The sequence below is a fragment of the Haliotis rubra genome, unplaced genomic scaffold (assembly GCF_003918875.1).
Source record: "Haliotis rubra isolate DU_JTF1 unplaced genomic scaffold, ASM391887v1 Scf633, whole genome shotgun sequence".
NCBI lineage: Eukaryota > Metazoa > Mollusca > Gastropoda > Lepetellida > Haliotidae > Haliotis > Haliotis rubra.
In genome coordinates this window covers 162,083-188,175 of record NW_025767339.1, presented here as the reverse complement: position 1 = coordinate 188,175, position 26,093 = coordinate 162,083, and the positions used below count along the sequence as shown (strand labels likewise).

At 44.0% G+C, this 26,093-nt stretch overlaps 1 protein-coding gene across 1 annotated transcript in view; it reads left to right on the top strand.

The window, feature by feature from the left end:
* The window catches only part of LOC124256644 (two pore calcium channel protein 1-like), a 65,389-nt gene that overhangs the window by 17,940 nt on the left and 21,356 nt on the right, over positions 1-26,093 (top strand). The window contains 10 exon segments of the mRNA XM_046690619.1: positions 600-699; positions 8,094-8,210; positions 8,915-8,978; positions 12,532-12,641; positions 13,240-13,303; positions 20,437-20,481; positions 20,925-20,981; positions 22,125-22,190; positions 23,216-23,288; positions 23,420-23,524. Coding sequence (XP_046546575.1) covers positions 600-699; positions 8,094-8,210; positions 8,915-8,978; positions 12,532-12,641; positions 13,240-13,303; positions 20,437-20,481; positions 20,925-20,981; positions 22,125-22,190; positions 23,216-23,288; positions 23,420-23,524 — 801 coding nt within the window.

Here is a 26,093-nt window from a genome sequence, read left to right as displayed (position 1 = left end):
TGCAACTGGAATTTGGCTGGTGCAACTAGGTTTTTATCTTATATTGCACCTGGTGCAAGTAGGTTAACATCTCTTAAATCAAGCCCTGTTACCTGTAGATGTTGTCAATCAATGCTCATTCTATCGACCACTAGTTCCTGAGATCCAGGGGGCAGTGGGGTAGTCTAGTGGTTAAAGCGTCTGCTCGTCACATTGAAGACCCGGGTTCAATTCCCCCATGGGTACAATGTGTGAAGCCCATTTCTGTTGTTCCCCCATCGTGATATTGCTGGAATATTGCTGAAAATGGCGTAAAAGCTTACTAACTCTTGAGGTCCAGAGCCCAGTTTATTAAACAACTATTGCTATGCTTCTCATAACATTATTTGTACCATGACTACATTTACAGTATTGGTCAGTTATATTAAGTTCAAGTTTGTTGGAAAATTGGAGCATTGAAACTGGGTCAGAACTCCAGCCCTCAAATGTTACTTGTCAATGAGTACCAACATCATTGAATTTCGTCTTGTCCTCGTCGGAATAAATAGTCTCATGCTAGCAGAAGACTGGTGTGAGTATAGTTTTCATATCACTGACCGAGTCATCGACTGTTTCTGCAGCTTCCCCGATGTCATGATGCCTGCGTACGCAACATCACCGTTTTACAGCCTGTTCTTCATCGTGTATCTCTCACTGGAACTCTACTTCGTCATGAACCTGGTCAGTGTTAGATAGATTTGGGACATTGATTTAAACCAGTTAAGATTTAAACCAGTTTAATGATGCACTATGGAATATAATGGGTATACTCAGTAGTGGTGGTCCAATTAATTGAAATAATCGAAGATTGGTCCTAGTGACTAAACGACTAAGCAATCGATCATAATATCTCATAATCGAACATAAACAATTCTGTAACACTTGTTTTCATTAACAATATTTTTCACATGGTTGGTTTTGTCTGTTACATTTCGTAAGCACTGCAATCTCGTTTCAAGTCATGATTGAATTTATCTTTAAGATTACAAGAAATTTATGTTCCCAACATACTAGTCATCATTTAAAGATGTGAAATTTTGCCCCAAAAAACCCTAAAAGAACTACATGTTTTTTTCCTTATTTTTATGTGCATTAACAAATTTCATAAATGATGCTAACCAATTATTTTCGATGATTGATCGTAGTAATGAACCAATCATCAATTATGAGATTTGAACCAATTCCCAACACTAATACTGAGTATAAGCTGACAACACCATCAGTTATACTGTGCTCTGTTGACTCATTGATGAGGAAGTCCCAGCTGTGAGAGCTAGCTTAGACATTAAGAAATGTCTTCATTTTATGTATCATACATGAGACAACAGATAGTACCATGTCTATTTCACACAAAAAACTTGAGAAGTCTCACAATTCGTGGCCTTGGCACAAAGAGTACTGACAACAGGGACATTTATCACACAGGTGTCACATCCATGCACACGTTAAATCAAGTACAGTGAGACCCCTGATATCTGGACACATTCATTTTTTACGTAAATCGTCCAGATAACTGAATATCCGGATATCTGCATTTCTGCCGTCCTGGCTTACCGTATACTTCCATCTATAAGCCGAATTTTGAAGATAAAAAATGTAGTCTGTAGAAGGGGGTCGGCAAATCTTTATGAGTTACGCTTTCGTCAAACTTTTTTCCAGGGGTAAGAAAACAACATCACATCACCTAGCGTGAACAAACAGAAGACAACTTTGTCAGAAGAGACGTCAAATTTGCAATTAACATCACTAGACAAGATTATTTACCTTTTAAGTTCTAAGTTGTTTTTGCTGGGCATTAAGATTACCGTGTGTATTTGAGCCGGAAATAGCAATCAGCTGTGCACACGTTTCCCAGTGATCAAGTTTAAACATGCACAATAATGTAGGTGTTTGAACGGTAGCGCGCATACACTTCTTGTTTATACACTTCTTGTTTAAAATCACTCACCCCTGGTGCCTGTGATTCGTGCGACTGTTGCCTGTTCCATTGACGAAGCGCTGTCACTTTGTAATTCGGGCTGTCCGTCGCGAGATTTTCAAGGCCTACCTCAGCGCCAAGAAGAAACGCTTTGTCACAACGGAAGAGGAAAATGTCTTCCCCTGTTTCTTCTGTGGACTCCTCGGGTCTTCCCCGTCAGACGCCCGATCGGACGCTTCTCCTGTGATAGATCAGCCGCCCACCCCTGCGCCTACTGCTTGCTTGACGCCAAAGCCGCCAGTCTGACGCCTTTGTTGACCCATCCCACCCGGACGCTTTGTCGCGATCCGAGGTGTTCAGAAGTTGCCCGACGCTCTTTTGCCGGGCAGCTGCCGGAGCCTAAGCTTAGCACCGCTCCAGCCGCTGTTTACAGCTTTGTCCCTGCGCGCGCGACACCTGTGGCACTTGATTCTCCTGTTGCTGGCTTGTTGCTTCAACCAACGCCGATGCCTACGCCGACGCTTATGCCTATGCCGACGCTTCATGCTGACGCCGACGCCTGTACCGACGCCAGCACCAGCTCCTCCGACGCTTTTTGGTAGACTCACCGTGATCCCCAGGAAGGCTACGCGGTGTCTAGAGAGGAGGACCTACAACGCCAGTTAATGGAAGAGCGCTCCCCGACGCCAGGACGCCGAAGCGCTCCCATCGCTCTCGACGTTCGCTCCAGGTCTCCCTCGGCAGCATCATCGGTCTAGGAGTCCTCGCCTTAGTTCGATACTTCTCTTAGCCGTCCGTCGGTCTGACTCTAAGGTCTCTCCTGCAGACGCTCCAAGGATAGGGAGAGGCCACGGTCACCGATGCGTGGGAGGCGATGATGATGATGGGGGCACCTACCTCCCTCTCTCTGCTGTGTTCGACTGGATTGTTCGTGCAAGAGGATGATGATGATGGGGGCACCTACCTCCCTCTCTCTGCTGTGTTCGACTGGATTGCCGACAGACTGCCGGATTGTCCTTCTCCCTCTTCAGGTTCGGCCGACCCGAAGGCTATTCGGTCTTCTCCGGAGTTACTCCTCCCGCCTCACCCGATGGTGGCCGATGCTGTGGCTTCTTTGGACGCTGATTTTGCTACTTTGTCTCTCAATACCACTATTAAGGCTCCTAAGTCACGCAAAGGGGACTACAAGATACATAGTTTGGATTTCGTTTGGATGAATCCCTCAAGCGCTTATCGGGTTCCCCACAGTCATCTTACCGAGTGCAGGACTCCAAGATGTTGGCCATTGATGCAGAGCTCAAGCGGATGTTGAAGCCTGTATCAGCGTTGGCCTCTGCAACTTCGGCTGCAGCTTGGGATTTGACGGAAGACAACGCGTCAAGGTTAGAACATCTTTACCACCCTGTTTCAATGGCAGGGTAAGGTGTTGCATGATTTGCTGGCGACTCGGGCGGCTTTGGCCATGACAACTGTTGTTCGGGCGGATGGGTTTCCTGGAGCCCTGTTCTGGCAGGAAGAGTTTAAAAGGAAACTGTTAAGAGCCCCTTTTGCGCCTCGCTTTCCTCTTTAATGACGCGTATTCGAGGTGTATAAGGGAACACGCAGAGCTTACCAATACGGGAGGTTTCTTTTTTCTACGCTCGGCATTGAGTTCGGCCTTTCAGGGCAGATCATCTACAAGGGGTAGAGGGAAGCGCCGCTACGCCCCGAAGAGACTCGATCGGGCGATGCCTCTGGCAGAGGACGGGCCGTGGCAGGTCCGAACCTGTTTTTCAGCGCCCGCCAGCAGGACTCGGCCCCGGGACCCTTCGACCCCCGCAGGGTAGGGGGAGGCTCTTACTTCGGGTCGCTGAAGTTAAGCACCAACACGACTGGGACCTCCGCGCCCCAGTCGTGTCGGTTTGTCCTACTCCAGTAGGCGGAGACTGGGGATCTTCTGGCCCAACTGGACAATCCTGGAAGACCCGCTTTGTCACCAACATTCTCAACACCGGTTACAAGCTGCCAATCGCAGTGTCGCCGCCTCTGACTACAACGCCCCAGTCACGTGTGTATGCTCCAGACCAACAGTTACTGCTAGCAGACAGCATTCACACTCTGTTACGCAAACAAGCTATAGAGACAGTGCTAGACCCCCAACAGTCCCCAGGGTTCTATTCACCAATCTTCCTGGTTCCCAAGAAGGACTCAGTGAAACTACGCATGATTCACAACATGGCAGTTTTCAACCACCTTTATCTTCGAACCGCCACTTCCTCGCATGGTGTCCCTGGAACAGCTACGAGCCAAGCTTTTCGCCCAGGGTCTGGTTGGCCAGCCTCGACCTTCAGGATGCCTACCTGCATGTGCCCATTCACCACCGTCACAGGAAGTACCTGAGGTTCTTTTCAACGGGTCCCACTACCAGTGGAAAGTGCTTCCGCTTTAGGCATTTCCACAGCCCTGGGGCTTTTACCGATTACTCGGCCGATCACCCGGTTCCTCCATCTCAGGGGCATCGATTTCGACTTTATATAGACGACTGTCTCATGAACCACTCGACCCTCAGTTGCTTCGCAAAACAGATGCACTTTGCCATTCATCTCTTTGCAGCAACTGGGATGGATTATCAACACAGACAAATCCCACCTGGAGCCGTCCCCAGGAACTGACGCTATAGGAGGCTTATTCCTGACGACATGCACCTTGTCAGGATTCCGCCGGATCGCTGGAGAAAGATTGTCAGTTTCGCCAACCGAGGTCTATCTCAGCCGCTCGTGCTCAGGGAGGGGCAGTCCTCTTAGGTCTCCCCACCTCAGCCCAGGACTTGACGCCAGAGGTCGGTTGATGCTTCGGCCGCTACAGCTTTCCTGTTGCCTTACATCCAGGCGATCGACCTTCAGTTGAGGGTTCCTTTGCCCCTGCATCTCCACGCTTACCTCCTGGTGGATCTGTCGAGTCGAACGCCTGGCGCAGGAGTCTCCTTTGACAGAGTTTGTTCACGATCACGAACTGTTCGGTAGATGCGTCTCTTCAAGGTTGGGGTGCACACCTGCGCGATTACAGACCACCTCGGGCTGTCGTCCGCCCCGAGCTAAGTTGGCACATCAACAACTTGAGCTGCAAGCAGTCATTTTAGCCGTTCGACACTGGGTGCCTCTGTTGCGGAACACCAGGCTCCTGATAGCGGCCGGACAATTCCTAATACGGTGGTGTGGTTGATTCACAATCAGGGAACGACCAGGTCCAAACAGTTGTTGGAGCAGACTTTCCAGCTGGCCAGTCTCCTGGACAACAATGGCATCAGCGCCAGAGCCCGCACATCCCAGGGTGCAAGAACGTTTTGGCAGACGCTCTCTCAAGGCCGGGCAAACCGTCTCCAACAGAGTGGATGCTACATCCAGAAGCTTTCAAACTTCTTTGTCACAGTCATGGCCGCCCTCTGATCGACCTGTTTGCGACTCGCTTCAACACACAACTTCCGTTGTACGTGTCTCCGATTCCAGATCCGGCGGCATGGACAGTCGACGCCATGTCCTTGTCGTGGGAGGGTCTGGACGTGTACGCCTTTCCACCACCAGTTCTGTTGCCAGCGGTAATAGCAAAGGTCAAGCGGACAGAGACGATTCGTCTGCTTTTGGTCGCGCCTGGTTCCCAGATCTGCGCCATCTCACCGAAAGCAGTCAGCAACAGTTACCAGACTGGCCTCACCTGCTCAGGCATCCCCACAGTCGACAGTGGCATCCCGATCCGACTCGGTTTCATCTGTGCGGTTGGATCATCTGCAAAAGGCGCTGAAGGCCAAGGGCTTCTCCACGGGTGTCGCCAAGGTTATTGCTCGTGCTCATCGAGTCTCCACAAGATCACTCTATGATGATAAGTGGGTTTCTTTTGAGAAGTTTTGTGCACAGAAGTCCAAGGACCCGTTGAAAGCTTCTCCTCAGTTTATAGCAGAGTTCCTTCTTTTCTTCGAAGTCCCGGGCGCTCAAGGGCAACACTATAGGTACTTATTTATCGGCTCTTAACTCTGTTCTGGCGTCAAGTGCGACAAAAGATTTGCAAGGTGCCGGAACTCATCGCCGCCCTCAAAGCGCGTAAGCTGGAGGACCAGAAGGCAAAGCCCGGCCCCTCCTGCTTGGGACCTTAACGCCGTTCTTAGGCATCAGAGAGGTCCCCTTATGAGCCCTTGGACACGGCTTCATTTGAGAACCTCTCCAGGAAGACAGCCTTTCTCTGGCCCTGGCCACAGCGGCTAGGGTTAGTGAGATCCACGCATTGGATGTCACCAGGGTGCGCTTTTGAGCAGTCACGCACGGTCTTGTTCATCTCGGACTGCTTTGGGATTTCGTGGGCTAAGAACCAGCTGCCGGGACAACCGGATAGGATCTTCTCCATCCCTCCTTTGTCTTCCATTCTAGGACCTCACGCTGAGGAACAGCTGCTGTGTCCGTGAGGGCACTTAAGATATATATTGCCAAGTCATCTTCCAGGAGGCAGTCTCAGAAGAGATTGTTCATCCCGTTGTCTTCTGTGGCCAAAGGTGAAGTTAATAAGAATACGCTTGCGCTCTGGCTCCGCGACTACCATCCTGACCGCCTACGATGCGCCAAGATCTGCCTCATCCTACAGCCAATAATCCGCACGAGATTAGGGCTCTGGCATCCACCATGGCTCTCCACAGAAACTGCACCGTTCCAGCCATCATGGAGGGTTGTTTTTGGAAGTCTTCTACTGTCTTCGCTAGTCATTACCTGCGGGATTTGGCCATCGAGGACGTGGAAGGTCTTCAATCGTTTGGTCCACTGGTGGTTGCTCAGCAACTCACCCTGGCCCCACCATTAGGTAACTTTTTCTTTACCTTCTGGTCTTCAGGTTAACTTACACCTTGGGTATATTTGTTTTCCTTAGGGTTGCCTTTAGTTACTATCTGTCTCCGGTTCCAGGCTCTCCGACAGTCTGCCGATTCAGTAGTTTCTTCTGGTTTTCCCTTGGCATGTGGGTTTTTCTTGGGACGGTCCTCTGGAGCCTGACACCGCCGTCCCTACTGTCGAATCCATATGCATAAGACCTATGGTAAGGTAAGTTAAAAATTTATTAAAATCTAAATATTTTAGATATTTAAATACTTACCTTACCATAGGGCGGTAACTCCCTCCCAACGCTGGATGCTCCTCCCCTCTCTGGGCTCTTCGGACCTTCGCTTTCGCGGGAGGGGAGATCACGTCACTTCCGTTGCCTGTACACTCGTCGATACACGAGGTGGCCGTTCTAGAGAATGGCGAATCAACGACTGTCTGATCTCTTCAAGCGGAGCTTGAGGTAATATGCATAAGACCTATGGTAAGGTAAGTATTTAAATATCTAAAATATTTAGATTTTAATAATTCCAAAACAGCATGGTCGTTTTGATTTGCCAATTACAATTCACTCAGTGTCAGATAGGCCTACTGATCACCACCAACACCCTGCTGATCGATATCATTAATCCGGATTAGCAGACCTTGTCTTGTGTCAAAACACATGGGACACTCGCGCTTCACTTCACATGGTCAGCGGAAGATCAAAGCTTCGTGCGGATAAGTGAGTCAATTTTGTGTTGATTTAACCGGTTGGTTTGTAAAATTTACCGTCCGGGAACGGAAACCGCATATCCATTATAGACAGTCACTTTTATAACGTAAGAGGTTTTTTTTATGAAAATTGACCAGGAAGGCGAGGTTTCCGGATATTTCGGGTCTGGGTATCTGGGATCTCACTGTATTAGAGAACTGTAGGGGCGGTGGGGTAGCCTAGTGGTTAAAGCATTTGCTCGTCACGACAGAGACCCGGGTTAAATTGCCCACATGGGTACAATGTGTGAAGCCTATTTCTGGTGTCCCCCACCATTATATTGCTGGAATATTACTAAAAGCAGCATAAAACTAAACTCACTCTCTCATTAGAGAACTGACTTAGTTTAAACGTCATAAAACTGAAACTTATTTTCTAATAGTATCCAATAAGCACAAGACATTCCAGACTGTCGTCGTAAGTTTTCGGCTTATAAAGATTACTTACAGATATAGATATAAGTTGGTCAGAAGGCGATAAATTAGGGAGCATGATTGCCATGGGAAGTATGGTAATGAGGTAACATTGATATATAGTCATGTGTTACAATGTGCTTCTTTCTCCTCAGCTGTTGGCTGTCGTGTACGACACCTTCCTGAATCTGGAGAAAGTCAAGATCCGGTCTCTGTTCTTCCACAAAAGAGAAGGATGTCAACATGCGTTCAAGCTGGTCACAACCAAACAGGTACTGCTGAAAGTTTTTGTCCCTTCGTATATTAAGGAATGTTATTATCCCCCGCAACTTCGTCTGTGCATCTGTCACACTTTGTCCGAAGCATATCTCCTAAACTATACTGCTTAGCTTCATCAAACTAGGTACATATGTCAAGCATGATCCCTAGATGTGCCTTTTGGGGGTTAGACCCAGGTATGAATTTTATTTTTTGTGGTTTCAATGGAAACATGACTTAGGTTTTGGCTATGAAGATGTCATCTTGTCTGGAGCAGATCTCCTAAATTATACATGCTAGCGTCATCAAACTTGGTACACATATCAAGCATGATCCCTAGATGTGCCTTTTGGGAGTTAGACCCAGATATGAATTTTATTTTTTGTGGTTTCCATGGAAACACGATGTAAGCTGTGACTATGAGGATGTCATCTTGTTGTATTTCCATGGCAACAAGTTAGGCTTCAACTGAATTTGGTGGTAGTGCTCCTTTCTGGAGCAGATCTTAAAACCTTTCCATACTCTCCTTCCACTTTGCTGTATACACTCCAAAACATTTGACGTAATCATAACTAGTAGACATATTCATAAAGAGTATTTTGCCGTTGCGGGGATTATCGATGACTTTGTCTTCTTGTTGATATTAAAAGGATATTGCTCTTAATATGAATCACTGGTTTGTCTGGTTCAAACTCAAACACTTATGTCTGTTTTTCAGAACTGTTCCACGTTGAGCGTGAGACATTTTGTTGGAATGATGAGGTTCTTCCGACCAAAACGAGGTGAGTGGAGTGAGGATGTAGGAACAGAACAGGGTGGAAGTGAGGATGTAGAACAAGGAGGATGAGAACAGGGTGAAGTGAGGGTGAAGTGAGGATGTAGAACAGGGTGAGGATGTAGAACAGGTGGAAGGAGGATGTAGAACAGGGTGAGGTGAGGATGTAGAACAGGGTGGAAGTGAGGATGTAGAACAGGGTGAGGGTGAAGTGAGGATGATGTAGAACAGGGGGATGAAGTGAGGATGTAGAACAGGGTGGAAGTGAAGTGAGGATGTAGAACAGGGTGGAAGTGAGGATGTAGAACAGGGTGAAGTGAGGATGTAGAACAGGGTGGAAGTGAGGATGTAGAACAGGGTGAGGATGTAGAACAGGGTGAAGTGAGGATGTAGAACAGGGTGAAGTGTAGAGGGTGGAAGTGAGGATGTAGAACAGGGTGAAGTGAGGATGTAGAACAGGGAGGATGTAGAACAGGGGTGAGGATGTAGAACAGGATGTGAACAGGGTGAAGGAGGATGTAGAACAGGGTGAAGTGAGGATGTAGAACAGGGTGGAAAGTGAGGATGTAGAACAGGGTGGAAGTGAGGATGTAGAACAGGGTGAGGATGTAGAGGGTGGGATGTGTAGAACAGGGTGAAGTGAGGATGTAGAACAGGGTGAAGTGAGGATGTAGAACAGGGTGGAAGTGAGGATGTAGAACAGGGTGAAGTGAGGATGTAGAGGAGGTAGAACAGGGTGAAGTGAGGATGTAGAACAGGGTGAAGTGAGGATGTAGAACAGGGTGAAGTGAGGATGTAGAACAGGGTGAAGTGAGGATGTAGAACAGGGTGAAGTGGAACAGGATGTAGAACAGGGTGAACAGGGTGGGTGAGTGAGGATGTAGAACAGGGTGAAGTGAGGATGTAGAACAGAGGGGGTGAAGTGAGGGATGTAGAACAGGGTGGAAGTGAGGATGTAGAACAGGGGAAGTGAAGTGAGGAGTGAGAATGTAGGTGGAACAGGGTGGAAGTGAGGGATGTAGGGATGTGGATACAGGGTGGAAGTGAGATGGAACAGTGGAAGTGAGGATGGAGAACAGGGTGTAGAACAGGGTGAAGTGAGGATGTAGAACAGGGTGGAGAGGATGGAAGTGAGGATGTAGAACAGGGTGAAGTGAGGAACAGAATGGAGGACAGGGTGGAAGTGAGGATGTAGAACAGGGTGGAAGTGAGGATGTAGAACAGAGATGGAGGATGGATGGTGGGAACAGGTGGAAGTGAGGATGTAGGTGGAGGACACAGGTGGAACAGGGTGGAAGTGAGGATGTAGAACAGGGTGAAGTGAATGTAGAGGAAGTGGAGGGATGAACATGGTGGCAGTGAGGATGTAGAACAGGAAAGGAGAAGTTCACTGAGTGAGGATGTAGAACAGGGTGAAGTGAGGATGTAGAACAGGGTGGAAGTGAGGATGTAGAACAGGGTGAAAGAGAAGCTCACTGAGTGTCTTTTGATAATGAACACGACATAAGGTTTTATGTTTCATTAAAGTATGTTTTCTATAAATACCCCAAACGTCTTCAAAACAAGACATGGTTATGTATGCACTCATTTGTGAAGATTCAAAGTTATTAAGTGCTCAAAACATGTCAGAGAAACTTTATGTATTCATTCCTCATTATCGTGATAGTATGCCCTTCATTTGTACACCTTTCTTACCCCCACCACCATGTTGTATGAATTTATTGTTTGTTACGAAATGTACAAGGGCCTGTGACCCTTATACTGAAAAATCTTTCTTCGTCTCTATGAACACAAGTCAACTTCAAACTTTCATTGACAAGAATTGATATTGTTGTTATGAAAAGTTTCAACACACTCAACAATGAACCTCATCCCAAATCTTTTGTCAGTCTTTGTAAATAATTAGTAGTATCAGCTTGTTGAGTGAAAAAAAGTCACAGTTAACCACTCTCACTGACAGAGGTATTAGTTGTACAAAATTCCCAAAATTATGAACGGCCCCTGAAGGAGTTAGGAATTAGTACAACTGTTAAAAACTTATCAATAGTGAAATTTGCCATTGCCATTATGACAACAATGACTCTTCTGTGGAAATACATTAAAATGAACAGTTCATTATGTTCATAAAAAAGCTAAACTAAACTATAAAATACCAAGAAACAACTTCAGTTGTAAGACCGCCTCTAATGGTGTAGTGGTTAGAAGCGTCCACCGGCAAGACGTCAGCGGTTCGATCTAATCACATCCTTGCAAGAGGCGTTAAAATGTGGTACTTGTTGAGGGTCCCTGCCTGGCTTCGGCATTAATGGGTACAACAAGGACTGAGTGGAAACAGGGTCAGTATACCTGTGTCTGAGTGGGGTATTCATGCTTCACTGCGTGGTATCTCAGTGGGCCTAGCACTATAAAACCAGCTTCAGTCTGGGCTAGTACAAACAGCTGCACCTTTTACATACAAGCATGCTGCGATGGTCATATATGGCCGAAATATTCTCAAGCACGACGTTAAACCCAATTTCACCTCACCTCCCAGTGATCTTCAGATCATTGTGATGCAATTTCATTGCAATGATATCTCCTCAGAGATAGTCCTTGGAGAAAGGGATTGATATCAACCGAATGATATCTCTTATGGTAGCGAGTTTTTTCAGATATGATCAATGTCAGTTGCTGAGTTGTTTTTCACAAGATCTGAGTAAAATGAAATTGTTTACAGTTACTCTATGAAAGACTCTAGGAGTGAAATAGGAATGAAGGAACATACTCCTACATATCACATCTGTCATGCTGATTTTTAATGTACCAATCAAGGCAATGGGCAGATGGCTGGTAATTTAGCCTCATTATGAATACTATAACATACCATACCAATCTGTCTGTACTGCACATTGTTTCTGTGAATAAAGCATCTGACAGGAGCAGACGGTCAGTGTTTGAACCCTAGATGATGTTAAAACATTGTACATGTTGTTGCCTGACACATATCCTTGATGAAAACACTGTCAGTAATGAAATTGTTTACCTGTTGTCTGTGAAACACACTAGAATTAAATAAAAAGGAAGAAACCTGTATGTATCATGTCTGTCATGTTGATTTTCAGTGGAAAAATCAAGGCAATGGCAGATGCCCAGTTATTGTCCTCATTAAAGATTAGACTTTGCAATCACAATTGAAACACTAATACCTCCCGTCTGTCTTTTATTTATTACTCGCTGTTTTCGTTGGTGAGGCATCTGTCAGATGAGAGCAGACGGTCATTGTTTGAAGCCTGGTTGATGTTCGAACCCTAGTACATGTTGCAGCCTGGCATGTGGCCTTGAAAACACTGTCTGAATTGTTTACTTATGTTATGACTGTAGCATGGTATCTTCTTGGACCCAGGTTCCGACAAGTACAAACAGCCATAGCCATAATTGTGCTTGCATGTTGCTGTGTGAAGGCAATCTTGAGCACAATGTCTAACCCTATTAAACCTCACGTTATGAATCTGTACCAGCCATTGTTAGAGTGCCATTTACCATGATAATACAGATGTTGATGATCAACGCTTTTATTCCAGAAACACGGGACTACTACTTGATGTTCAAGAGTTTGAACACAAGCAAGACAGGGGGGATAACTCTGGATGAGTTCTACAGAGTATTCGAGATCAGCTCTCTACAGTGGAAGGTGAGTTGAGGCCAAGGCAGGATGGTTTCACAACTTCTGGTAGTCTAATACCAGTGTATGAAATAAGGCCCGTCCGACCGCCTGGGAAGGACTAGATTTCTGACGGACGGTCTAAATTTACAGCTAGCCAGCCTGATGGTCTGGTAAAAGTTTTTTAGATATTCCATACATCTGGGTAATTCCCCATATCTTGGTAACTGGTCTGGTATTTGCAGTTACCAGCCCTGAGATGTCTGGCTGGGGTTTGGCTAATTTCATGAGCTGCTATTACAGATTCAGTTTGGCCTGTGGTTTGTGAAACCAGTACTGCAACTCAAATCTTCCTTTGTCAGCTTTGATGGAGAATTTCTGTTACCAAATTTGGAAATTGTTTTCTGTCAAAATTGGGGCGGTAGGGTAGACTAGTGGTTAAAGCTTTTGCTCGTTACGCCAAATCCAGGGTTTGATTCGCCCCATGGGTACAATGTGTGAAGCCTATTTCTGGTGTACCCCACCGTGATATTGCTAAAAGCGGCTTAAAATCGTCCTCACTCACTCCATAAAAAGTATTCTATTTGAATGTTTTTCTCAAATGATATTATATTATTTTCACCCCCAGCTGAAGAATGACGATTCCTTATGGTCTTCCAACTTCCGTCATCCGTGTAACATCGTCTTCAAATGTAAGTACACATGACTTGGAAGGGATCTTAAATTTGATCTGTGCTTACAATTGGGCTCTGCAGTTTGCAATGAAAAACATTAAGGTTGGGCTTTTTGTGCAGCAAACAATTTGAAAGCTTATGGAGTTCGAACTAGACCAGCAACCCTCTCAAGGGCTCTCAGCACCCAGTGAATCCCGACTTCCATTGTGTAGACTGTAATCATTGGCCAGCCACCAAATCTTGGATGAAGTCTGAGAATAGACGATTATGAAGGGTTTAATCCAAATGACTTTTCCTCATACTGTGTTTTGCTGGCAATAATGGGAATTATTGGTTACTAAAGTTGCTAGATATATAAAGAGGGTCATTCTAGCTGGGTTTATTTTCTAGCCGTTTCAACTTTGAAAGACTTTTGACAGTAAAATGATATGGGAATAACTGTTGATGTAAATAATCACTTATTGACATTTCAAAATCATCTAGGGCGGTGGGGTAGCCTAGTGGTTAAGCGTTGGCTCGAATCCCCACATGGGTACAATGTGTGAAGCCCATTTCAGGTGTCCCCCGCCGTGATGTTGCTGGAATATTGCTAAAAGCGGCGTAAAACCAAACTCATTCAGTCAGTCAAAATCGTCTTTCTGCTCTGTATTTCTGTCAGTATATATGTGCTATATTAAATACAACTATTGTTCAACTCCTGACATTTGGAACAATTCAACATCTGTGTGGAAGTACAGCTTGACATGTACAGATTTTTTATTATTTTTCCTTATCCTGACTCATGCTCTTTTTGCTTGTCTTCTTCTTCTTGCGAACATAGTGGAACACTTGTATCTCCCTAATTGAAGCTCCCTTCAATGTAAAATCACTAATTAGTACTCAGCACGAGTTACCTCCCTTCCACAAGCTCGGGAACGAGGGCGCCACCTCCACCCATGTGCCTCACTCTCTCCTTCTTCGCCCAGTGAGCTGGACGTGAGAGCACCTGTGTCTCCCGACACACTATATCCTTTGATTATATTTAGTTAGTTACCTCGTGATAGACATCTATAGAGGTTTAGCTAGTATCCTTCAACAATTATATATTGATATTTAGTCGCGGTTTCTACTGTTTATTCACGGACGCCGTGTTTGTTTCAGTGGATTACGTTGATAAAAATTCTGTTCTGTTGCAGATTACGCTTTTATTCTGCTGCTGATCCGCATTTAGTATGCCCTAGTTGTACTGCGCCATGTTCATTTTATTCAATGCGTTGCAGTTGGCGTACTAATTTATCCATTTCTGCCTTTAATAAATAATTACTTATGCGTTTGAGACGCCGCAGCAGATAGGTCGCTGCATGCAGAGTCTAGCCATGACTGATACACCTGAACCCCTCGCCAGTCTACTGCTGTTGGTCGACACCCTCCCGCCTCTGGTGTTCATGCTTAGAGTGGTGGAGAGGCGTGGGATCGAACCGTCCGCCTCAAGAAGCCCCCTGCTTCCCCAGACATCCCATCGCCGCAGCTTCTAAGACTAGAGGGTTTCTACTGCATCTCATCGCGACCTCTGAGAGGAAATCAACGAAGTCTACTTGAACTTTCTCAGCCGAGAGATTGTTCCCGTCGCCGATTTGGGCCTGTATGATGATCAGCCATCATCATACCTGATGTACATCAAAAGAATGACCCGATGTCGACAACAGTGATGTCAGCGCAGATCAACATACAGCCTGATGTACCAACGCTGATATTCTATGATCTTCCTGAGGGTCCCGTCGCTACCAACACTCAACGCAGACTTCGCACCCCCAGGGCAGCGTGGACCTCTGAGGGGAATTCAACGAAGTCTACTAGGACTTTCTCAACCGAGATTGTTCCAGCCGCTGAACTGGGCCTCTACGATGATCAGCCGATCATCATCCCCGACGTACGCCACAAGAAGCGACCGGAGACAGCTACAGTGACATCAGCAGAGATCGCCATGCAGCCTGAGGTCTCTACACTGAGGGCTCCGCCGCTAACATCGCAGAGAGGGCACCGACTAATTCCTCGCAGACCATCCCAGATGAACTGTTGCGGCAAATCATGATCATGATGGAGGGCCACTACAGACTGGGAAGCAGCCAGCCCTAGGCCTGGAGCTCTTCGAAGGTTCCAACGCAGACGACACCCCAGAGGCACCCCCATCAGCGTAACAGCCACGAGGTTAGCACCTTCACGAAGGAAGTCGCAGACCACCTCCACGGCGACCCGATGTACAGCCTTCTTCGCAAAGGCCTTCGGCTACGGATAGATCATCACCTCCGCCTCAAGCCATCCTTAGATGCGACTCAGACCATCAGACCTCACGGAAGCCTTCAAGGTCAAATCGCCATTCCCAGGACCGACGACGACAGGAGCCCGCGAAGGACACCTGACTACACAAGAGCTTCGCGAAGCTATCAACATTCTCCTCACAGGTCTCCGAGAAGGTCAACCCATAGACGCAGATCACCACGTCGATCGTCTCACAGGTCACCACACAAGTCTGCACACAAGTCTACAGTCAGCTCTCCCCGAGCGTCACCCGACATAGAGATAGAAATACACAGTCCACCATCAGAAGAGCAGCAACATCTCATCAGCGAGCGTTGGGATAGAAAATGATGGAGGTATCATTTTCAGACGCTGAGATACGATATATTGATGGTAAACAACCTAGATCTCTCTTCACCTTCCAAGAGTGGCAACCTCGGGCGCAGACATACCTGATAAAGGAAGACGAGGCAGACGCCATCACCTTACCTCCGACGACTTCGATTGCCGCGGTGCCACAGTATGTGGACACAGCCTACCATAAAGCCATAATAGTTCAAACGCCAGAGGCGCATGTTCTGGCATTAATAGATCTAGAACCCATCAATGAGATTTTTATCACCAGATTTCGCAGGACCACTTCTGAAGATGATAGGATGATCTACTCGGCTCTACTCTATGCAGAACCAGCAAGAACCACACCCCGTATGAAGCTAACGCCATATATTGATCGGATTCTAGACACTTCGCTATGAAGTCCCAGGCCACCTCCCGGCACAAGGAGCTAGAGCCTCACCAGTTACAAGGGACGCCACGGAGGAGTAGCTTTCACCGACCCCACATATTGCTGAGTGCGGCGAAAACAAAACACTCACTCACTACCACTCCTGTTGAACACAGAGGTCGTTTCAAGGCAAGCGCTTCATATATATATATATATATACTGATCGGGCTCTTGATTCGATACCTTCGCTTAAGGTCGCTGGCTAAGTGGCTCCAAATCTACCTCACACAGGAAATCTAGAATGGATATCTTCCGAGAGCTTCACTAAGTCTCCGGGCGCCCACCGAGGAATTGTCCTCCAAGGTCTCCATATATTAGCCACTTGGCCATATATAGCTACTCGTCAGTCCGTTTCAAGACATCGCATAAGTTGTCTATCAACTGTATGCCATATGCCGCCTATAAGCCTACGCTGTCAATTGCACAGGCTATTTACAACACAAAACGCCGCTATATTAATTAATCAACGGCGTTGCATAGATCTTCACAGAAATCAACTCTTCTCCGTGATAGATTGCTAGAATATGCAATCCCGACTACTACGACATATCGATTATCTACATGCGACCATTACGCAGATATGCAGACAATTCAATATCGAAATTGAACAGCAGCCATGTTACAGCTTAGTATAACTCATAATCGCCAAAGTTTCTGAGAAGAAATATGTACAAGTTCAGCTTTAATTCTACAATTATGACGATACATTCATGTATACAGTCTACAAGCTGACAACTCTGCAAGTTTATTGTACTCTTTTATATAAGGAAGTCGGAATTATATTCAAAACTGAAGTTACATTCACGACAGCCAGGGAAAATAACCTACCCAGCATTAATATTACAGAGTGAGGTATTTCTACCGCCGGAGGTTCTCATGCTTACCTTAACTCCTCAAACACGGGTCACCGGGTAACTTCAGAAGGTACGGTGTGAAGACCGACGATTATGCTAATATCAACGACGGCAAGATTTTATACAAGGTTTTTCCTCCTGCTACACCGGTGATATCATCACGCTGGTATTCTACAGAATCAAAATGCTTTGTTCTGATTGGACCATGTTGGACAACGACTCCACGAGAGGTCGATCTTAGTTCACAGTTCAAGACTTTACGCTACAAGTGAAAACTATATATCAGTGAACGAAGCAAGCCTCCTTACAGTCCAGTTAATCTGAACCTTCATGATTGGGCTGCTTTCTTCAGGTTAGAGACCTCCCCTGTCAAGTTAGGACGAGGGGCACGGCAGTCAGGCAATTTTACATAAAGTTCAACGAGGACAGACACACCTGGTTGTGCACCTACATCGCCAAGGACTTCGGTGAGCTAATAACCTAGGACGACGTGGATACAAGTGGATCTAAATCCACAGCTGCCTCAGACTACAGCTGAATTTCATAATCAAGCTACTAACACAACTAGATGGTTAGTAAACCTACTTAAACTTTCTGATTGGAGAATTAAACGGAAGTTTCAACCCTCCAACTTGGGGATCTGAATATAGTAAGCCTCCAACACCTCACAAGTGAGGTTTATGAACACGCTTGGATGACATACTTGGACTCCATGATACGATGATTCTATCACGATGGCCAGCAAGAGCACTGTAAATTTATCTCCACCGAAACAAACAGAAGGGAATAATACAACAGATTATTTCCTCTATCATCAACTTACGCAGAATGAAATCCTCACGACTATATCTCCGCTTTGGATCAGAACTGTCATACTATGGCATACAAGACGGATGGACCTAATCCGGACCCTCCATGAGCTTTAATACTCATGATATTAGAGCTTAACTTCTACAATTGATCTACACAATATTATTTGAAATAATGGAGGGTTTATTTTCTGAGATCCCCTGATATGGTGGTTACAACCATTATCTGAGAGATATCATCACCGAGGACGTCTCAGGTATCCACCACCTGATCCCATGGTCCTCGTGACAACAGTTGACAGTTCTCGAGAGAAGATAAGTCAATCTTACAGATTTCTACTTATCTTATAACAGTACTAAATAGCCACATGCTATATATAATTTGTTTAAGTTCTTTTATCATCACAGTACTATGATTATTACATCATACAATATATAAGTTAACAACTCTACAGAGTTGGTTATTATATATTTACCTTAACTTAATTATATCTTAAGCATAGTACTATACTCAGATTGTAAAAATATATAAGCCAACAAACTCTACAGAGTTTGGGCTATTATATAGGTAGCTTAAGCTTTTATTCATATCTTAAGCTCAGTACTATGTTTATATCATATCAGTATATAGGCTAACAAACTCTAAAGAGTTTTTGCTATTTGGCTTAAGGCTCATCATATCTTAAGCAATATGGTTACATTATAACATGTATTAACTAACAAACTCACGGAGTTTTTTACTATTATATATGTAACTTGCTTATTCATATCTTAAGCCAATACTATGTTTATATCATATAGGTATATTAGCTATCAAAACCTAAAAAGAGTTTTTGCTATTATATATTTACTTAAGTTTCATCATAATTTAAACTTTATGGTTACATTATAACTTGTATTAGCTAACAAACTCTAATGGAGTTTTGCTATTATATATGTAGCTTAAGTTTTCCTTCAAATCTTAAGCTCAATACTATGTTTATATCATATAAGTATATTAGCTAACAAACTCTACGGAGTTTTTGCTATTATATATGTAGCTTAAGGCTTCCTTCAAAGCTCAATACTCATGTTTATATCATATAAGTATATTAGCTAACAAACTCACAGAGAGTTTTGCTATTATATATGCAGCTTAAGGTTTCCTTCAAAAACTCAATACTAAGTTTATATCATATAAGTATTTTAGCTAACAAACTCTAAAGGGTTTTTGGTTATTATACAATTAGCTTAAGTTTCATCATATCTTAAGCAGTATGGTTACATTATAAAATGTATTAGCTAACAAAACTTAATGGAGTTTTGCTATTATATATATAGCTTAAGTTTAATTATATCTTAAGCTCAGTACTATGGTTATAACATAAAAGTATATTAGTTAATAAACTCTAAGGGTTTTTTTGCTATATACATTTAGCTTAAGTCTAATCTTATCTTAAGCTTAGTACTATGGTTACATTATAAATCTATAAGCTAAAAACTCTACAGAGTTTTGGCTATTATATATGTAGCTTAAGCATTATATCTTAAGCACAGTACTATACTCATATTGTAAAAATATATTAGCTAACAAACTCTACAGAGTTTTGCTATTATATAGGTAGCTAAAGCTTATTCATATCTTAAGCTCAGCACTATGTCTATATCATATAAGTACATTAACTAACAAACTCTAAAAAGAGTTTTGCTATTATATATAATTAGCTTAAGTTTAATCATATCTTAAGCTTAGTACTATGTTTATATTTTAAAGTAATTTAGCTAACAAACTCTAAGGAGTTTATACTAGCATATTAACAAGCTTAAGTCTATTAGTCTTAAGCATTGTATTAAGGTTATAAATACTTTATCATAATAAGTACATTGTAATAACCTTTATATGGCAGCTGATAAGTTAGCAACAGGAATTCATCAGTTCAGTACCTTTATGAAGTTCCCATAGGGTTATTACAATCATCACAGTTCAAATCACTAATTATTAAAATCCAAAGTATTATATATTCCCACCTCCCTTTCCGTCGGATTCTACAAGCAAAAAGAGCATGAGTCAGGATAAGGAAAAATATGTAATTTTTAGAGTAAAATTGATATTTTATACTTATCCTGACTCATGAGGTAAGCCCTCCCATCCTCCCCACATAACACTTTGGATTTCCCCTGTAAATTCAAAATGTTGGGCCTCCAGTATATGAGGAGAGAGTGAGGCACATGGTGGAGGAGGCTGGCTCCCAAGCCAGCTTGTGGAAGGGAGGTAACTCGTGCTGAGTACTAATTAGTGATTTTACATTGAAGGGAGCTTCAATTAGGGAGATACAAGTGTTCCACTATGTTCGCAAGAAGAAGAAGACAAGCAAAAAGAGCATGAGTGTTATGTTATGTTTTCTTTGAACTACAGAGAAGCAACTTCAAGTATATTTTGTCTTTCAGTTCTTAACCGATTCATCAACTGGAAGTGGTTTGACTATTTCATTTGTAAGTATATGTAATGTCCTTGTAGTGAATGAGTATTTTTTTACACCACATTTAGTAACATTACAGCAATATCACGGCAGGAGGTTAATGCATGTGCTTCTCATGCCAAAGACACAGGTTCGATTCCACACATGCATACAATGTTTGAAGCCATGATATTGCTGGAATATTGCTAAGAGCTGCGTAAAATTTAACTCACTCTCTCACTTTGAACATAATGAAGATTATTTGTGATAGAACAAGATTTTAGTACAATGCTTGTCACAAGCAAGATACAAAGTTCATGAAATATGTATGGATGGTTACAATGTATTTCCCTGCAGACGGTGCTGTAGAACAAAGTGAATCGCTGCTCTTGCTGTCAACCACTGGATTATTTACACATGGTGGATGTGTTCACTCACTGGTCCTACCTGACAGGTCACTATTTGTGTTTGTTACAGATTTGGTGATTGCATGTAACTTCTTATGGATCCTGATAGAGACGATCAACTTATCTAGTGAGTACATTGGGAAGTCTGCTTCAAGCCTTAACCAGTTGGGTTAACATATGTTATATTTGGGATTACACTTTGTTAGTAAAGTACAGATTCTAGTATTTTTGGGTTGAGTCCCATCCGGGATTCAAACCTGCACCCTCAAAGTCAGGCACCTAATCGCCAGCACACAAAGTCAGACGCCTAGACCGCTCAGCCACTGCGGTTTCCACATTCTAAAATGGCATTGTGTATTTCACAGTTGGGTTAAGCTCACAGCTTTTCTTTGGAACATAACCCTCTGCATTTGATACCCTAATCTTGATTTGATACCTTCTTCTGTGTTTGATACCCTTCTTTGGATTTGATACTGTCTTTAGATTAGATACTTTCTTTGGGTTTGATTCCCCACTTCAGATTTGATTCCTCCGTCCAGATTAAATACCTCTTTCCAGATTTGATACCTCTTCTCTAGACTTGATAACCTCTCCAGATTTGACCCAACCCTTGCCCCCCCCCTCCTCCAGATTTGATACCCTGAAAAAATCTTGACACTATAATCAAATTTAAGGATTCATGCAATCCAATATTAGCAATCTAAAACAACTAACTTTTTTCCCTGCATTCTCAAACTAAAAACATGTACAAACATACTTTTATCAATTTTGGAACTGCTGTTTAAGTAACTTGACCATGATGGATTGAATATATGAATCCATTGTTCTTTTGTCTAGCCTGTGCACCTGAAACATTGCTTGACTGATCCAAGCCATTGTTTCTGAAAATCCTTGGATTTACACATGGCCACCATTGCTACCATATTGAAAATAACATATTTCCTATAATTTTCCAAATTATTGATCATGAAAATTCATGTTCAAGGTGGGTTAACTAAATAATATTTAAGGTTTTGGGCATGTAATATTTGATCAAGATTTTACCTTTGACCATCTCATACACCCATTTTTGGTAATGTTGCTGCAGTTTAGGTAGATTCGTTTAATTTCTGGTGTTTTTTTAGGTAAATTCTTGTAATTTGTGATTTATGTATTAAATATTGCATGCTTCTGATGCATAGAAAAAAGGAACCCGGGGAATTATTGCATAGTGAAATTTTGATGAATGTAAAAGACTAATGGTGTATATCTATCTGTGTTTTTCTTACAGTAAATGCTGTCAATGTAAAGTCATACGATTTCACAGCAAGCTGGACTTCGATTGTGTTCGTATGTAGTAAGTAGCATTGGACACATCATTGTCAGTAACTAGTCGAGCGCTGCAGTTTCGAACAAATTCTCTGTGCTTTAATTGTGCTACAAATTGGTGCTGAATATAATTGACCGAAAATGAAAACATTCTGCCTCCTTAAAGCAGTACCAGACTCTGCACTTGTCTTGAAAAGTCAACTTTCTAAGTCTATAAACATGGTGATCCCCATGTTGAAATAACTCTTGTTAGAATGGCTGGTATGTCATCACCTTGGTCACTGATCATTGGTAAAAATATGGGTTTGTTCATCATGTTTATCAGTGGGGTAAAGTGATGATTAGTTAATATCTATCCAGTGTTCACAAATAGTGTTTCAAAGTAACAAGACATTGGGTCCTGTAAGTTTCAGATGTCTGTCTGACCCATTGAAAATTCACAGGACCCATGGAATAAAATTAAATAAACATTTCAGATTTAACATTTCTCATAATTGGCATTGAAATTATTAACAAACATAAGATTTATAAACAGCAAACAAGTGTCACATGTCACATATAACAACTTCAGTCAAAGTCATTGTGAAATATGCAGTCAGACACTGGGGCCGGTGGGTTGTAGACTTCTATCAGACCTTTGGCGAATCTGCCGGATTTGTCAGAGGGTCAGACGCTATTCGTGAACACTGTCTGTCAACTGGAATTGTTTTGCCCTGTGGAAATGCTGACTAGTAGAAGAAGCTTGTCAAGCAAATACATGTAGTTTGATAGGCGGGATGTACTGTCACACTGACTTCAGAGATTTTATGTCGTCATACCCTGACATCGTACAATGTCATCAGTCTGGTCTAGATTTGATTATATACAGACTGCCTCTTTACAGCTGAGATATTGCCGAGTATGACATCAAACCATCAAACTACCACTAATAAATAGTGTTACCATGGTTAATGATAAATACTGAAATTGTTTAGCTTCTATATGTCAGAATGTACTGTTCATGGTATTACTTCTTGCAATGGTTGTACATGAAGTGTTTGTTTTGTTTTTCAGTATACTCAGTGGAGGCCATCTTGAAGATCCTTGGCAAGGGGCCACATATATATTTCACATCAGGCTGGGACCTGTAAGTTCACTGTTTGTGATGTTTTATCTGTGGACAGTACCTGACTGCATAGTGTTTTGATTAGTGATGACAATGTATGACATGTTCTTGGTTTGCAAGGCATATATATGACATGTGCTTGGTGTTGCTAGGTTTGACTTCCTGGTGACCGTCATCAGTGTTATAGGAGTGCTCCTTGAGATCCTGGACGACAGCTTCTACTACATCATCGTACTCCGTCCTTTCAGACTGCTCAGGTACACAACCTTCTTTGTAGCAACACATGGCTCCACATACATCACAGACATGGATCCACATGCATCACAGACATGGCTCCACATACATCACACGTGGCTCCACAGACATGGCTCCATATACATCACACGTGTGGTTCCACATACATCACACACATGGCCCCACATACATCACACACATGGCTCCACATACATCACACACATGACTCCACATACATCACACATTTCGCTCCACATACATCACACACGTGACTCCACATACATCACACACGTGACTCCACATACATCACACACAGGGCTCCACATACATCACGTGGCTCCACATACATCACACACGTGACTCCACATACATCACACATGTGGCTCCACATACATCACACACGTAGCTCCACATCCATCATACATCACACACGTGACTCCACATACATCACACACATGGCTCCACATACATCACACATGTAGCTCCACATACATCACACACGTGGCTCCACATACATCACACACATGGCTCCACATACATCACACACATGGCTCCACATACATCACACATTTCGGCTTCCACATACATCACAGACATGGCTCCACATACATCACACACATGGCTCCACATACATCACACACATGGCTCCACATACATCACACACTTGGCTCCACATACATCACACACATGGTTCCACATACATCACACACATGGCCCCACATACATCACACACATGGCTCCACATACATCACACACGTGACTCCACATACATCACACATTTCGCTCCACATACATCACACACGTGACTCCACATACATCACACACGTGACTCCACATACATCACACACAGGGCTCCACATACATCACGTGGCTCCACATACATCACACACGTGACTCCACATTCACATCACACACGTGGCTCCATACATCACACACGTGGCTCCACATACATCACGTGGCTCCACATACATCACACACGTGACTCCACATACATCACGTGGCTCCTTATACATCACACACGTGGCTCCACATACATCACGTGGCTCCACATACATCACACATGTGACTCCACATACATCACACACGTGGCTCCACATACATCACACACGTGGCTCCACATACATCACGTGGCTCCACATACATCACACACGTGGCTCCACATACATCACACACTTGGCTCCACATACATCACACACTTGGCTCCACATACATCACACACTTGGCTCCACATACATCACACACATGGCTCCACATACATCACACACGTGGCTCCACATACATCACAGACATGGATCCACATACATCACACGTGGCTCCACATGCATCACACACATGGCTCCGCATGCATCACACACACATGGCTCCACATACATCACACACATGGCTCCACATACATCACACATGTACATCCACATACATCACACACGTGACTCCACATACATCACACACGTGACTCCACATACATCACACACATGGCTCCAAATACATCACACACATGGCTCCACATACATCACACACATGGCTCCACATACATCACACATGTGGCTCCACATACATCACACACGTGGCTCCACATACATCACACATGTGGCTCCACTTACATCACACACATGGCTCCACTTACATCACAGACATGGATCCACATACATCACACATGTGGCTCCACATGCATCACACATGTGGCTCCACATACATCACACATGTGGCTCCACATACATCACACATGTGGCTCCACATACATCACACATGTGGCTCCACATACATCACACATGTGGCTCCACTTACATCACACACGTGGCTCTACAAACATCACAAACATGGCTCCACATACATCAAATACATGGCTCCACATACATCACACACGTGACTCCACATACATCACAATCGTGGCTCCACATACATCACACACGTGGCTCCACATACATCACACACGTGGCTCCACATACATCACACACAGGGCTCCACATACATCACAATCACACACTTGGCTCCACATACATTACACACATGGCTCCACATACATCACACACATGGCTCCACATACATCACACACATGGTTCCACATACATCACACACATGGCTCCACATACATCACACACATGGCTCCACATACATCACACACGTGGCTCCACATACATCACACACATGGCTCCACATACATCACACATGTGGCTCCACATACATCACACACATGGCTCCACATACATCATACATCACACACGTGGCTCCACATACATTACACACTTGGCTCCACATACATTACACACATGGCTCCACATACATCACACACATGGTTCCACATACATCACACACTTGGCTCCACATACATTACACACATGGCTCCACATACATCACACACGTGGCTCCACATACATCACACACGTGGCTCCACATACATCACACATGTGGCTCCACATACATCACACACATGGCTCCACATACATCATACATCACACACGTGGCTCCACATACATCACACACATGGCTCCACATACATCACACATGTGGCTCCACATACATCACACAAGTGGCTCCACATACATCACACATGTAGCTCCAAATACATCACACAACAAGGACTGGTCGGCTCGG